The sequence below is a fragment of the Pleurodeles waltl genome, chromosome 11 (assembly GCF_031143425.1).
Source record: "Pleurodeles waltl isolate 20211129_DDA chromosome 11, aPleWal1.hap1.20221129, whole genome shotgun sequence".
In the NCBI taxonomy this organism is placed as follows: domain Eukaryota; kingdom Metazoa; phylum Chordata; class Amphibia; order Caudata; family Salamandridae; genus Pleurodeles; species Pleurodeles waltl.
Window position 1 is genome coordinate 976,921,881 of NC_090450.1, and position 17,102 is coordinate 976,938,982.

At 49.3% G+C, this 17,102-nt stretch overlaps 1 protein-coding gene across 1 annotated transcript in view; it reads right to left on the minus strand.

Annotated features, from left to right (window-relative positions):
* Positions 1-17,102, minus strand: part of GALNT9 (polypeptide N-acetylgalactosaminyltransferase 9) — a 665,915-nt gene that overhangs the window by 100,917 nt on the left and 547,896 nt on the right. Inside the window, exon 7 of the mRNA XM_069215248.1 lies at positions 16,334-16,519. Coding sequence (XP_069071349.1) covers positions 16,334-16,519 — 186 coding nt within the window. The remainder of the gene's footprint in view (positions 1-16,333; positions 16,520-17,102) is intronic.

The following is a 17,102-nucleotide window of genomic DNA, read 5'->3' on the forward strand; positions in this document are numbered from 1 at the left end:
AATATAAATGGATGCAGGGTCTGTATGTACTCCAGCTGTACAGTAGGCATGGATGCAGGGTATTTATGTACTGTAGCCGTACAGTAGGAATGGATGCAGGGTGTGTGTATATACTCTAGTTGTACAGTAGGAATGGATGCAGGGTGTGTATGCTCTCTAGCCATACAGTAGTGATGGATGCAGGGTGTGTATGAACTCTAGCTGTACAGTAGGAATGGATGCAGGGTGTGTATGTACTCGCCGACCAGTAGTAATATTTGCAGGGTGTGTATGTACTCTAGACAGCCAGTAGCAATGTATGCAGGGTGTGTATGTACTCTAGCTGTACAGTAGAAATGGATACAGGGTGCGTCTATGTACGCTAGCTGTACAGTAGCAATGGATGAAATGTGTGTATGTACTCTAGATGTACAGTATGAATGGAAGCAGGCTCCCTCGCCATACAGCAGGAATGGATGCTGGGTGTGTGTGTACTCTAGCTGTACAGTAGCAATGGAGGCTGGGTGTGTATGCACTCTAGTTGTACAGTAGGAATGGATGCAGGGTGTGTATGCACTATACCCATACAGTAGTAATGGATGCAGGGTGCATATATTTAGGCTAGCTGTACAGTAGCAATGGATGCAGGGTGTGTATGCACTATAGCCGTACGGTAGTAATGGATGCAGGTTGTGTGTATGTACTCCAGCTGTATAGTAGCAATGGATGGAGAGTGTGCATGAACTCTAGCTGTACAGTAGTAATGGATGCAGAGTGTGCATGTACTCTAGCAGTACAGTCGGAATGGATGCAGGGTGCTTGTATGTACGCTAGCTATACAGTAGCTATGGAAGCACAGTGTGTGTATGTACTCCAGTAGTACACTTGCAGCAGGGGCCTGGTATGTGTAAGTACTCCTCATCACGCTAAGGGTGGAGGCAGGGTGTGTATGTTCTCCCGTTGTACATTTGTAGCAGGGGTCTGGCATGTGTAAGTACTCTTCATCATGCTAAGGGTAGCGGCAGGGTATGTTTCTGTACTCCTACATCATGCTAGGGGTAGAGGCAGGGTGTGTGTGTGTGTACTCCAGCTGTATACTTGTAGCAGGGGCCATGTATGTGTAAGTACTCCTCATCATGCTAAGGGTTGAGGCAGGGAGTGTCTGTGTACTCCTACATCATGCTAGGGGTAGAGGTAGGGTGTGCGTGTACTCCTACATCATGCTAGGGGTAGAGGCAGGGTGTGTTTGTGTACTCCAGCAGTACAATTGTAGCAGGGGAATGGTATGTGTAGGTATTCCTACATCCTGCTAGAAGTGGAGGCAGGGTGTGTTTGTGTACTCCTCATCTTTCTAGGGGTGGAGGCAGGGTGTGTTTGTATACGCCAGCAGTACACTTGTAGCAGGGACCTGGTCGGTGTAAGTACTCCTGCATCATGCTAGGGGTGGAGGCACGGTGTGTTTGTGCACTCCTTGTCTTTCTAGGGGTGGAGGCAGGGTGCGTTTGTGTTCTCCTACATCATGCTAGGGGTGGAGGCAGGGTGTGTTTGTGTACTCCAGCTGTACACTTGTAGCAGGGGCCATGTATGTGTAAGTACTCCTACATCATGCTAGGGGTGGAGGCAGGGTGTGTTTGTGTACTCCTCATAATGCTAAGGGTAGAGGCAGGGAGTGTCTGTGTACTCCTACATCATGCTAGGGGTAGAGGCAGGGTGTGTTTGTGTACTCCAGCAGTACAATTGTAGCAGGGGCATGGTATGTGTAGGTATTCCTACATCCTGCTAGAAGTGGAGGCAGGGTGTGTTTGTGTACTCCTCATCTTTCTAGGGGTGGAGGCAGGGTGTGTTTGTGTACTCCTCATCTTTCTAAGGGTGGAGGCAGGGTGTGTCTGTGTACTCCTCATCTTTCTAGGGGTGGAGGCAGGGTGTGTTTGTGTACTCCTCATCTTTCTAAGGGTGGAGGCAGGGTGTGTTTGTGTACTCCTCATCTTTCTAGGGGTGGAGGGAGGGTGTGTTTGTATACTCCAGCAGTACACTTGTAGCACGGACCTGGTCGGTGTAAGTACTCCTGCATCATGCTAGGGGTGGAGGCAGGGTGTGTTTGTGTACTCCTCATCTTTCTAGGGGTGGAGGCAGGGTGTGTTTGTGTTCTCCTACATCATGCTAGGGGTGGAGGCAGGGTGTGTTTGTGTACTCGCAGCAGTACACTTGTAGCAGGGACCTGGTCGGTGTAAGTACTCCTGCATCATGGTAGGGGTGGAGGCAGGGTGTGTTTGTGTACTCCACATCATTCTAGGGGTGGGGGCAGGGTGTGTTTGTGCATTCCAGCAGTAGACTTGTAGCAGGGACCTGGTCGGTGTGAGTACTCCTACATCATCCTAGGAGTGGAGCCTGGGTGTGTTTGTGTACTCCTACATCATTCTAGGGGTGGAGGCATGGTGTGTTTGTGTACTCCACATCATTGTAGGGGTGGAGACAGGGTGTGTTTGTGTTCTCCTACATCATTCTAGGGTGGAGGCAGGGTGTGTTTGTGTACTCCTCATCTTGATAAGGGGGAAGTAGGGTGTGTGTGTGTGTGTGTGTACCCCTACATCATGCTAGGGGTGGAGGCAGGGTGTGTTTGTGTACTCCTCATCATTCTAGGGGTGGAGGCAGGATGTGTTTGTATAATCCAGCAGTACACCTTAGCAGGGACCTGGTTGGTGTAAGTACTCCTACATCATGCTAGGGGTGGAGGCTGGGTGTGTTTGTGTACTCCTCGTCTTGATAAGGGGGAAGTAGGGTGTGTGTATGTACTCCTACATCATGCTAGGGGTGGAGGCAGGGTGTGTTTGTGTACTCTTCATCATTCTAGGGGTGGAGGCAGGGTGTGTTTGTGTACTCCAGCAGTACACCTGTAGCAGGGACCAGGTCCGTGTATGTACTCGTACATCATGCTAGGGGTGGAGGCAAGGTGTGTTTGTGTTCTCCTACATCATGCTAGGGGTGGAGGCAGGGTGCATTTGGGTTCTCCTACATCATGCTAGGGGTGGAGGCAGGGTGTGTTTGTATACTCCAGCAGTACACTTGTAGGAGGGACCTGGTCAGTGTAGGTACTCCTACATCATGCTAGGGGTGGAGGCAGGGTGTGTTTGTGTTTTCCTACATCATTCTAGGGGTGGAGGCAGGGTGTGTTTGTGTTCTCGCAGCAGTACACTTGTAGCAGGCACCTGGTGGGTGTAAGTACTTCTACATCATGCAAAGGGTGGAAGCAGGGTGTGCCAGTGTTCTCCTACATCTTGCTAAGGGTGGAGGCAGGGTGTGTTTGTGTAGTCATACATCATGCTAAGGGTGGAGGCAGGATGTGTTTGTGTACAGCTCATCATGCTAAGGGTGGAGGAAGGGTGTTTCTGTGTACTCCTCATCATGCTAAGGGAGGAAGCAGGGTGTGTCTGTGTTCTCCTACATCTTGCTAAGGGAGGAGGCAGGGTGTGTTTGTGTACTCCTCATCATGTAAGGGGGGAAGCAGGGTGCGTCTGTGTTCTCCAGCAGTACACTAGTAGCAGGGGCCTGGTATGTGTAATACTCCAACATCACGCTAAGGGTGGAGGCAGGGTGTGTATGCGTACTCCAGCAGTACACTAGTAGCAAGGGCCTGGTATGTGTAATACTCCTACATCACGCTAAGGGTGGAGGCAGGGTGTGTATGCGTACTCCAGCAGTACACTAGAAGCAGGGCCCTGGTATGTGTAATACTCCTACATCATGCCTAGGGTGAAGGCAGGGTGTGTTTGTGTACTCCCACTTTACGCTAAAGTTAGAGGCATGGTGTGCATGAGTACTCCAGCAGTACACTAGCAGCAGGGCCCTGGTGTGTGTAGTACTCCTACATCATGCCTAGGGTGGAGGCAGGGTGTGTATGCGTACTCCAGCAGTACACTAGTAGCACGGGCCTGGTATGTGTAATACTCCTACATCATGCCTAGGGTGGAGGCATGGTGTGTTTGTGTTCTGCAGCTGTACACTTGTAGCAGGGCCCGGTGTGTGTAATACTCCTACATCATCTCTAGGCTGGAGGCAGGGACCTGGTCGGTGTAAGTACTCCTGCATCACGCTAAGGTTAGAGGTAGGGTGTGTTTGTGTACTCCTACATCACGCTAAGGTTAGAGGCAGGGTGTGCATGCGTACTCCAGCAGTACACTTGTAGCAGGAATCGGTGTGTGTAATACTCCTCATCATGCCTAGGGTGGAGGCAGGGTGTGTTTGTGTACTCCTACATCACGCTAAGGTTAGAGGCAGGGTGTGCATGCGTACTCCAGCAGTACACTTGTAGCAGGGCCCGGTGTGTGTAATACTCCTCATCATGCCTAGGGTGGAGGCAGGGTGTGTATGCGTACTCCAGCAGTACACTAGCAGCAGGGCCCTGGTGTGTGTAATACTCCTCATCATGCCTAGGGTGGAGGCAGGGTGTGTTTGTGTACTCCTACATCACGCTAAGGTTAGAGGCAGGGTGTGCATGCGTACTCCAGCAGTACACTTGTAGCAGGGCCCGGTGTGTGTAATACTCCTCATCATGCCTAGGGTGGAGGCAGGGTGTGTATGCGTACTCCAGCAGTACACTAGCAGCAGGGCCCTGGTGTGTGTAATACTGCTCATCATGCCTAGGGTGGAGGCAGGGTGTTTATGTGTACTCCAGCTGTACACTAGTAGCACGGGCCTGGTATGTGTAATACTCCTACATCATGCCTAGGGGTGGAGACAGGGTGTGTTTGTGTACTCCTACATCATGCTAAGGGTGGAGGCAGGGTGTGCATGCGTACTCCAGCAGTACACTAGCAGCAGGGGCCTGGTGTGTGTAATACTCCTCATCATGCCTAGGGTGGAGGCAGGGTGTGTATGCGTACTCCAGCAGTACACTTGTAGCAGGAATCGGTGTGTGTAATACTCCTCATCATGCCTAGGGTGGAGGCAGGGTGTGTTTGTGTACTCCTACATCACGCTAAGGTTAGAGGCAGGGTGTGCATGCGTACTCCAGCAGTACACTTGTAGCAGGGCCCGGTGTGTGTAATACTCCTCATCATGCCTAGGGTGGAGGCAGGGTGTGTATGCGTACTCCAGCAGTACACTAGCAGCAGGGCCTGGTGTGTGTAATACTTCTCATCATGCCTAGGGTGGAGGCAGGGTGTGTTTGTGTACTCCTACATCACGCTAAGGTTAGAGGCAGGGTGTGCATGCGTACTCCAGCAGTACACTTGTAGCAGGGCCCGGTGTGTGTAATACTCCTCATCATGCCTAGGGTGGAGGCAGGGTGTGTATGCGTACTCCAGCAGTACACTAGTAGCACGGGCCTGGTATGTGTAATACTCCTACATCATGCCTAGGGGTGGAGGCAGGGTGTGTTTGTGTACTCCTACATCCTGCTAGAAGTGGAGGCAGGGTGTGTTTGTGTACTCCTCATCTTTCTAGGGGTGGAGGCAGGGTGTGTTTGTATACGCCAGCAGTACACTTGTAGCAGGGACCTGGTCGGTGTAAGTACTCCTGCATCATGCTAGGGGTGGAGGCACGGTGTGTTTGTGCACTCCTTGTCTTTCTAGGGGTGGAGGCAGGGTGCGTTTGTGTTCTCCTACATCATGCTAGGGGTGGAGGCAGGGTGTGTTTGTGTACTCCAGCTGTACACTTGTAGCAGGGGCCATGTATGTGTAAGTACTCCTACATCATGCTAGGGGTGGAGGCAGGGTGTGTTTGTGTACTCCTCATAATGCTAAGGGTAGAGGCAGGGAGTGTCTGTGTACTCCTACATCATGCTAGGGGTAGAGGCAGGGTGTGTTTGTGTACTCCAGCAGTACAATTGTAGCAGGGGCATGGTATGTGTAGGTATTCCTACATCCTGCTAGAAGTGGAGGCAGGGTGTGTTTGTGTACTCCTCATCTTTCTAGGGGTGGAGGCAGGGTGTGTTTGTGTACTCCTCATCTTTCTAAGGGTGGAGGCAGGGTGTGTCTGTGTACTCCTCATCTTTCTAGGGGTGGAGGCAGGGTGTGTTTGTGTACTCCTCATCTTTCTAAGGGTGGAGGCAGGGTGTGTTTGTGTACTCCTCATCTTTCTAGGGGTGGAGGGAGGGTGTGTTTGTATACTCCAGCAGTACACTTGTAGCACGGACCTGGTCGGTGTAAGTACTCCTGCATCATGCTAGGGGTGGAGGCAGGGTGTGTTTGTGTACTCCTCATCTTTCTAGGGGTGGAGGCAGGGTGTGTTTGTGTTCTCCTACATCATGCTAGGGGTGGAGGCAGGGTGTGTTTGTGTACTCGCAGCAGTACACTTGTAGCAGGGACCTGGTCGGTGTAAGTACTCCTGCATCATGGTAGGGGTGGAGGCAGGGTGTGTTTGTGTACTCCACATCATTCTAGGGGTGGGGGCAGGGTGTGTTTGTGCATTCCAGCAGTAGACTTGTAGCAGGGACCTGGTCGGTGTGAGTACTCCTACATCATCCTAGGATTGGAGCCTGGGTGTGTTTGTGTACTCCTACATCATTCTAGGGGTGGAGGCATGGTGTGTTTGTGTACTCCACATCATTGTAGGGGTGGAGACAGGGTGTGTTTGTGTTCTCCTACATCATTCTAGAGTGGAGGCAGGGTGTGTTTGTGTACTCCTCATCTTGATAAGGGGGAAGTAGGGTGTGTGTGTGTGTGTGTGTACCACTACATCATGCTAGGGGTGGAGGCAGGGTGTGTTTGTGTACTCCTCATCATTCTAGGGGTGGAGGCAGGATGTGTTTGTATAATCCAGCAGTACACCTTAGCAGGGACCTGGTTGGTGTAAGTACTCCTACATCATGCTAGGGGTGGAGGCTGGGTGTGTTTGTGTACTCCTCGACTTGATAAGGGGGAAGTAGGGTGTGTGTATGTACTCCTACATCATGCTAGGGGTGGAGGCAGGGTGTGTTTGTGTACTCTTCATCATTCTAGGGGTGGAGGCAGGGTGTGTTTGTGTACTCCAGCAGTACACCTGTAGCAGGGACCAGGTCCGTGTATGTACTCGTACATCATGCTAGGGGTGGAGGCAAGGTGTGTTTGTGTTCTCCTACATCATGCTAGGGGTGGAGGCAGGGTGCATTTGGGTTCTCCTACATCATGCTAGGGGTGGAGGCAGGGTGTGTTTGTATACTCCAGCAGTACACTTGTAGGAGGGACCTGGTCAGTGTAGGTACTCCTACATCATGCTAGGGGTGGAGGCAGGGTGTGTTTGTGTTTTCCTACATCATTCTAGGGGTGGAGGCAGGGTGTGTTTGTGTTCTCGCAGCAGTACACTTGTAGCAGGCACCTGGTGGGTGTAAGTACTTCTACATCATGCAAAGGGTGGAAGCAGGGTGTGCCAGTGTTCTCCTACATCTTGCTAAGGGTGGAGGCAGGGTGTGTTTGTGTAGTCATACATCATGCTAAGGGTGGAGGCAGGATGCGTTTGTGTACAGCTCATCATGCTAAGGGTGGAGGAAGGGTGTTTCTGTGTACTCCTCATCATGCTAAGGGAGGAAGCAGGGTGTGTCTGTGTTCTCCTACATCTTGCTAAGGGAGGAGGCAGGGTGTGTTTGTGTACTCCTCATCATGTAAGGGGGGAAGCAGGGTGCGTCTGTGTTCTCCAGCAGTACACTAGTAGCAGGGGCCTGGTATGTGTAATACTCCAACATCACGCTAAGGGTGGAGGCAGGGTGTGTATGCGTACTCCAGCAGTACACTAGTAGCAAGGGCCTGGTATGTGTAATACTCCTACATCACGCTAAGGGTGGAGGCAGGGTGTGTATGCGTACTCCAGCAGTACACTAGAAGCAGGGCCCTGGTATGTGTAATACTCCTACATCATGCCTAGGGTGAAGGCAGGGTGTGTTTGTGTACTCCCACTTTACGCTAAGGTTAGAGGCATGGTGTGCATGAGTACTCCAGCAGTACACTAGCAGCAGGGCCCTGGTGTGTGTAGTACTCCAACATCATGCCTAGGGTGGAGGCAGGGTGTGTATGCGTACTCCAGCAGTACACTAGTAGCACGGGCCAGGTATGTGTAATACTCCTACATCATGCCTAGGGTGGAGGCATGGTGTGTTTGTGTTCTGCAGCTGTACACTTGTAGCAGGGCCCGGTGTGTGTAATACTCCTACATCATGCCTAGGCTGGAGGCAGGGACCTGGTCGGTGTAAGTACTCCTGCATCACGCTAAGGTTAGAGGTAGGGTGTGTTTGTGTACTCCTACATCACGCTAAGGTTAGAGGCAGGGTGTGCATGCGTACTCCAGCAGTACACTTGTAGCAGGAATCGGTGTGTGTAATACTCCTCATCATGCCTAGGGTGGAGGCAGGGTGTGTTTGTGTACTCCTACATCACGCTAAGGTTAGAGGCAGGGTGTGCATGCGTACTCCAGCAGTACACTTGTAGCAGGGCCCGGTGTGTGTAATACTCCTCATCATGCCTAGGGTGGAGGCAGGGTGTGTATGCGTACTCCAGCAGTACACTAGCAGCAGGGCCCTGGTGTGTGTAATACTCCTCATCATGCCTAGGGTGGAGGCAGGGTGTGTTTGTGTACTCCTACATCACGCTAAGGTTAGAGGCAGGGTGTGCATGCGTACTCCAGCAGTACACTTGTAGCAGGGCCCGGTGTGTGTAATACTCCTCATCATGCCTAGGGTGGAGGCAGGGTGTGTATGCGTACTCCAGCAGTACACTAGCAGCAGGGCCCTGGTGTGTGTAATACTGCTCATCATGCCTAGGGTGGAGGCAGGGTGTTTATGTGTACTCCAGCTGTACACTAGTAGCACGGGCCTGGTATGTGTAATACTCCTACATCATGCCTAGGGGTGGAGACAGGGTGTGTTTGTGTACTCCTACATCATGCTAAGGGTGGAGGCAGGGTGTGCATGCGTACTCCAGCAGTACACTAGCAGCAGGGGCCTGGTGTGTGTAATACTCCTCATCATGCCTAGGGTGGAGGCAGGGTGTGTATGCGTACTCCAGCAGTACACTTGTAGCAGGAATCGGTGTGTGTAATACTCCTCATCATGCCTAGGGTGGAGGCAGGGTGTGTTTGTGTACTCCTACATCACGCTAAGGTTAGAGGCAGGGTGTGCAAGCGTACTCCAGCAGTACACTTGTAGCAGGGCCCGGTGTGTGTAATACTCCTCATCATGCCTAGGGTGGAGGCAGGGTGTGTATGCGTACTCCAGCAGTACACTAGCAGCAGGGCCTGGTGTGTGTAATACTTCTCATCATGCCTAGGGTGGAGGCAGGGTGTGTTTGTGTACTCCTACATCACGCTAAGGTTAGAGGCAGGGTGTGCATGCGTACTCCAGCAGTACACTTGTAGCAGGGCCCGGTGTGTGTAATACTCCTCATCATGCCTAGGGTGGAGGCAGGGTGTGTATGCGTACTCCAGCAGTACACTAGTAGCACGGGCCTGGTATGTGTAATACTCCTACATCATGCCTAGGGGTGGAGGCAGGGTGTGTTTGTGTACTCCTACATCATGCTAAGGGTGGAGGCAGGGTGTGCATGCGTACTCCAGCAGTACACTAGCAGCAGGGGCCTGGTGTGTGTAATACTCCTCATCATGCCTGGGGGTGGAGGCAGGGTGTGTTTGTGTACTCCTACATCATGCTAAGGGTGGAGGCAGGGTGTGCATGCGTACTCCAGCAGTACACTAGCAGTAAGGCCCTGGTATGTGTAATACTCCTACATCACGGTAGGGGTGGAGGCAGGGTGTGCATGCGTACTCCAGCAGTACACTAGCAGCAGGAGCCTGGTGTGTGTAATACTCCTCATCATGCCTAGGGGTGGAGGCAGGGTGTGTTTGTGTACTCCTACATCATGCTAAGGGTGGAGGCAGGGTTTGCATGCGTACTCCAGCAGTACACTAGCAGTAAGGCCTACATCACGCTAGGGGTGGAGGCAGGGTGTGTTTGTATACTCCCACTTCACGTTAAGGTTAGAGGCAGGGTGTGCATGAGTACTCCAGCAGTACACTTGTAGCAGGGCCCAGTGTGTGTAATACTCCTCATCATGCCTAGGGTGGAGGCAGGGTGTGCATGCGTACTCCAGCAGTACACTAGCAGCAGGGGCCTGGTATGTGTAATACTCCTCATCATGCCTAGGGTGGAGGCAGGGTGTGTTTGTGTTCTGCAGCTGTACACTTGTAGCAGGGCCCGGTGTGTGTAATACTCCTACATCATGCAGGGTGTGTTTGCGTCCTCCAGATGCATAGGTAAGGACTTGAGCTATGTTGACTTCCATCGCCTGAGAGCGATGCACTGCAGACCGGTTACTGCACTCAGAGGACCGCTCATTCTTCCGGCTGACTCTTTACAGGCTCCTTTCATGTTCGATGCAGTAAGCGGCATTCAGGGCTAATCCCTCACACATTAAGACAAATGGAGCTTTTCTGTCAAAACCGTGATTTGAAGGCACTGAGTCAGCTCAGCGTGTAGCTCAATTTACTCAGACCACAAAGTGCAGCATTAACCTGGAGCACAATGGGGTCTCGTTCTATTTTTACAGAGTTCTTGCAGGGAGAGAGCTAAAAGATTCCTAGCCTAGGGGTGTAACAAAGGCCTCCAAGCTCCAGGGGGTCCCCTCAGCACAGCACCTGTCATGAGTGAGTCCGGAGGGTGGTCCCCTCCATGTTACGTGCAGGGGGGCCCCTTCCAGTTTCGTTACGCCACTATGACCTAGCCCCCAATCCAGGATGGAAGGCTTAGACCACCACTTATGGGAGAGGGGAGTACTGGAAGCCAACTCAGTCTTCTGGTGCCGACTCAGTCTTTTGGAGCAGACTCAGTCTTCTGGCCATGTTAAGATCCTGCCAGTTCGACATAGATTCATTACAGCCCGAGGCAGGTGGGGCGGGCGGATAGGGTAGGGTCAGTTTTTTCCCTTCTATGGTACTTTCCCGACAAACTAGCAGGGTTCTGCAAAGTCGGTCCTGGAGAGCCGGGTCCATGCCAGATTCTTAGCATATCCACATTTAGAAAAATGTAGATTTCTGAAACATCTTGTTTCTAAATGTGGATATGTAAAAAATCTGGCATGGACCCGGCTGTCCAGGACCGACTTTGCAGAACCCTGGACTAGGGCAAGACCTTTCAATAAGAGACAGGATTTGGGGATGCTGGGAGATGTCCCTTACAGGTGCGACAAATTCTATACTGGCTATTGGCTCGGTTAATCCCTTTATGGATAAGCAGGTTTTTTGGTGTCTTCCAGGCCTAGCACCAGGTTGCACCTTTAAGGGCTTATGGTCCTTATTAGTTGGGATACGTTTGTCACAGGCATGTTTTAGAAAGCTGGAGCAAGCTCCCTAAATGCTTGAGTAGATTCCTCAAAAGCTAAAGCAAAGTCCTTTCAGACAGGATACAACTAAAAAAAGACCAAAGCAGGAACCTAAACATTCATAGACAAGTTCCTTACAGACAGTACAAAGTTCCTCATATACCAGGCCAAGTTTTAACTGGATCTACTCCCAAACAGGCTGCAACAAGTCTCCAGCAACCTCTCTGCAGGCAGTTAAAAGTTTATAAATTCCTCACCTGCAAGTTCATTACAAGCATCTCCAAGGGGATTAGGAATACAGGAATCTCTAAATTGATCTGTGTGTTCATCCTGACCAGTAGGAGGGACCTCAGCTATTCCTAGGATGGCTCCATGAGGTTGATCAGCCTCTTTAGGGGTGCATATTCTATTCAAAATGGATATAGGTGTGCCCCAGGACTTCAAGAATATGTAGGAGACAGGCATTATGGCCCTCATTATGTCGTTAATATGGTGGTATTATTGCCAACAGGCTGGAGGTACATACATCTCCACTCATACTGCCATGGTGGTATGAGCCACTGGGCCGGAGATGTCTATCTCCAGCCCAGCTGCCGACATAGTACCGCCCGTGGCATTATGAGCTGGCCTACCACTATGGTTTTCGAAAACCATGGCGGTAGGTGGCACCCCACAGCCCCCCAACACTCACCTGATGCCCTCCACCCCTCCATCTAAACTCACCACCCCACCCACCAGACCCACAAACTAACCTCCCCACCCCCTCCAATCCACTCACTCACCCCCACCTCCATATACGCACACACCCGCAGACATGCACACACCACACAACTGACCCCACCCCCCACAGCCACACACACATCACCTCCCCCACCCCCACTACAGTCACAGCACCCCTCACCCCACACCCCTCCTGCATACACGCACACAGACACCCACACGCACCACGCATACACCCATTTATTTACACTGGCATACATGCAATCTTACACACACTGGCATACGCGCATTCATACATGCATACTTCCAGACATACTCACACACATTCTTACAATCACACTGACATGCAGACACGCACTCACTTCACCATTCTTTCACGCATTCACTCACACGCATACAACCACGCAAAAAACACAACACACACAGACGCGTTCACACACACACTCACACATTCATGCACACACTCAGACACACACACACACAACTCCCCCCACCATCCCCTGTCGGAAGGCTGAATTACCTTGTCCGGCGAGGAGGTAGTCCAGCAGGGAGGGGGAGCTGATACTACCTGCAGCGCCCCGCCAGCAGTACACCACCAGGCCGTATTACTCATCATAATACGTCTGGCGAAGTCATTCTGGGGAGGTGGTGAGGGTGTTACCAGCACCAGCTTACCACCGTCCACCACCATGAGCACTGCCGGATTTCCACCCATACTGTGGCGGAAGTTAGGCAGAGCTCATAATATGGCGGACGGATGGTAGCCGCCATGGCGATATGTTGGCGCCCGTCCCCGTGGCGGTAGGAGGTATTTACCGCCAACGTCATAATGAGCCCCTATATGTCTTAATATGAAGTAACATTGGTGATTACTTAAAATAATCTCAAAACCGATGCAGAAGAGTATATGGATTACACTTCTCACATTTGAACCGTGTCTTACACTTCAATTCCCTCACTTGGCCCCTAGGCCTACCTTTGCCTTTTCATTTAAAACAATTGCACTGGTCCAAAGCCTCTTTGCAGCACTTCTTACTGCATCCCTTTTTGAAGTTTGAGTAACAGGTGTTTTTCCGGAGCTCTGGGGTAATGTTGCTTCACACTCTTGGTGCTGCACCAGAAAATAAGTGGCATAGTCCTTTTTCATTTTCTGAACTCTATGGTTTATGGTTTGCCTTGTCTTTGTTTCTGGAGTTTGTTTCCCCTCTTTGGATTTTAAGCCCTGATTTAAGAGGGTAGCGCCTCCTTGTGCCACAGTAACATCATTTTTTTATGCTAATGTGGCCCAACGAGGCCAAAATCGCCACGCTAGATTTACAAAGTGGTGCAATGCACGCATTGTGCCACTTTGTAACCCCTTGAGCCACAATATTCCTGCGCCAGGCATAATGTATGCAAGGGGGGCGTTCCCCCATTAAGGGGACCGAAAAATGGCACAAAGAGATCAAAACGTTTTTGCAGCATTTTTAACCCCTGCACAGAGCAGGCATTAAAAGGAGGCACACCATTGTTGTCTATGGGCTTCAAAGCGTTTTGCAGGATTAGCGTCAACATTTTCGATGGTAATCCTGCAAATCGCCAAACTAGCGTCAAACGTGTTTACTCTAATTCCCTAAGTAACGCCATGGTGCTCTGTATGTTAAATACGGCACAGACATGGTAGCATTAGAGGGGCGCTAATGGGCGCAAGAAACGTGGCGCTGCATTGGATGCACCACCACTTTTCTTAAATCAGGCCCTTTGTTTCTAACAAAAGTACATGGAGGGACATTTAGTCTGATCGTGACGCATGTTGTTGTTTGTTGTCAGTGATTACCGTTGCTAGCCATTTCAGCTGGCTCTGAGCGACATACAGGTGAAACAGTAAATGTTGGTCTGAATTTCCATCATGCAAGTTGGATTCTTAAAACCCAGGAATGACAGACAAAGTTCAATCTCTCCTGGTAATTGGGAACATAGAATTGAGTATCATTTGTGTTTCACTGATGCAGGTTGAGACTCACTGGAGGACCGAGCGGCAACTGGCTTTCATTTCTATTTTATGCTTTCAATTCCAATTGGCCAAATTGAATTTTGATTGAGCCACCTAGGCTTCTCACTTTCTGACGCCTTGAAATGAAACAGAAGTCAATATGCTGTCAGAATGCTGATTGTCCAATTGGAGGATGAGAGTTGTCGCTGTCTGATGTTTTCACAGTGGGTCAATATTGACAATCTCACTATTGTATCTCACTCCCACTGGGGATTCCTAAGAGAGGAAACTGCACAGGGCCCTGTGCTGGATCCAACTGAGAACTGATCTCTGGTTTAGGATTCAAACTGATGTTTATGTGCGTCATAGAGTGTGGTTCCCATGGCTCCATCACTTTTAAGTCAAAGAAGGGAACTTTCAGAAATGTACAGTTTGGCAGTGGATAAACTCTCCACAGGCCCATAAACCTTGTACGATTCCCTGCTAAGAAGAGACTTCGTGCTCTCCACCTCCATCCATCCTCTTAAGCGTTAGGAGAGAAGTGTTCCCCATTCAACCGCGCAGTTCGACCCTCGTTTGAACCCCATTTGCAGACCAAGATGCGTTGAATCAATATAAAATTTGGGGGCATATTTATACTCTGTTTGTGTCGGATTTGTGTCATTTTTCTTACGCAAATCTGGCGCAAACTTAACTCCATATTTATATTTTGGCACTAGACATGTTTAGTGCCAAAATATTGGAGTTAAAGTCATTTTTTGCCTGCGGAAAACTACCTTGCGTCAATGAGATGCAAGGTAGGCGATCCCGGGCAAAAAATGATTCAGAGTCCATAGCGCCTTATTTATCCTATTGTGCAAAAATCATGCACGGGAGGAGGAGGGCCTTAAATAATAGTGCTAAGGCTCCTTAGCACCATTATTTAAAGCCTTGGTCAGGGCAGGCGTTAGGGGACCTATGGGCCTTTTTCCATGGTCAGAGACCATGGAAAGAGCCCACAGGTGCCCTTCCCTGCCCCCAGGGACACCCCCACCCACCCGCACCCACACCTGGAGGACACCTAAGGATGGGGGACCCATCTCAGGTAAGTCCAGGTAAGTATTTTTTTTTTCTTTTAAGTGCCATGGGGGGGCCTAACTTGGGCCCTCCCTATATGGCACTGTGCCCAGTGGCCATGCCCAGGGGACAAAAGTCCCCTGGGCATGGCCACTGGGCAGGGAGGCATGACTCCTGTCTTAACTAAGACAGGAGTCATGTCCATGGGAGCTGTGCGTCAAACAAATGACGCTAGTCAGGTTAGAGTAATTTTTTTTACTCTAACCTGACTAGTACCATTCTTTCCTGCACAACCTCCAGTTTTCCCTACGCCTACCCTACCCAGTTAACGTCATGTATTTTGATGCTAGCCAGGCCTTAGCGCCGGCTTGTGCTATTCCTTAAATATGGCGCCTGGCTGGCATCCTTGAATGGGGCTAGCCGGCATTATACCTTTTGGCACAAACCTGCGCTAACGCAGGTTTGCTTCAAAAAGTATAAATAGGGGCCCTAGTTTTTAATGTTGAATAAGAAAAGATCGGATCTAACTTTTCCTTCTTCAAATTCTCAAAGTTAATAACTTTACAAAACTGCAAAGTTATACTGTGTAAATGTTGTTGAGGAAAAAGTATTTACTTCCTGCCATTAGTGAGGCTATTGCTACACAAGGTATGACAATTTTTCTAAAAGACCACAATATTTATTTACAGTGATAATTTCAAAGTTTTTCAAATGTCTAATTCATATTTGTATCTTGTTAAAATGTTTTCCACAAACTCCTAAAACAACAATACACCTATAATAATTTGGGTTGATTGGTATGTTAACTGTGTTTTAATTACTGATACATTAATGTTTGATATGTTGCAAACATCAGTTTGAAGTTCAAATGTTTTTTTCTTAATGATGTGGATTCAAAAATGTTGGAAACTGTCACTTCACAAAATTGTCAGATTTCAAATAAAGAAAAGCAAATAACAACACACTTCTAAAGGAAAACGCCTCTATTATATGTGTTAGAAAATTGAATGTCTATCTTATGCCATGCTTATGCTCATGCATTTGTTTGTAGGTTGTATATCAGAATATCATAGTTAGAATGTTGGGTCGCATAAATGTTATGACCTACACATTGTTTAGAAAGATTGGATGTAGATGATCTTTATGAGCTGCCATGGGGCAATATTTTTGTTAACAATGTTTCATAAACAGTATTTATGTCAGGTGACATTCTTACTGTGATACTGTGGTACCACACGTATTTAGGAGTTATTTTGTGACCATTTATGAGAAGCCACCTTCCTGTGGGAGAAAAGGCAGTCCACAAATTCCCACATCCCACACTTACCATCATTGGAATGTTCCAAGCCATGTAAACGTGGGATTTGTAATCATCCATCCACACCTCAGCCGCTCGCAGGGCGTTGCGTTTTGCATAGTAGTCAATATCATTGTTGTAGGGCTTCTTGGTACGTTCAATGTGGGCGACTCTGGAACAAGGGAGGACTTCCATGCTTCCTCCGCACTGCCACACCTGGTGAAAAAAGGAAATATGACATTTTAAGAAATACTTTTCTGCGAAGAGCTGACGCGCACAACAAGATAAGTTAGGGAATTTACCAATATTTATTATGGAAATATATAAATTGGTTGTAATTTTCAGGTACATAGAGATCTGACATTGTTGGACCATTTCAATTTGCATGGGCACATGGGGTCCTTTTTTAATTTCCATAGGATCATAAGCATGGTTCTCTTATCAGTGCCCTGGCCATTCACATCACCCAAATTGGCCTCATTTGCCTCCTACCCATAGTCCCAAAGCCTTCTCAGTGTCTCTGCCTAGTACATAGTGTAAAGATGTAAATGATGAAGAGAAGGCGGTTGAAATAGAAGACGTTAAATTTGTATATTCTTCAAAAGCATTCCCCTGTGTCTCTCTACATTCAGTCAAGAGTGGGTCTGATAGAGCTCAGCAACATTCTCATTGAGATCCATGCAGTGTTCTATGAAACAAGCCAAATCCAAAGGCAAGGACGGGTGAGGATGAAGGAATAAACCATCTGAACCATGTGTAATTACAATATAAGATATCATTTTGAGAGAGACTATAAGGC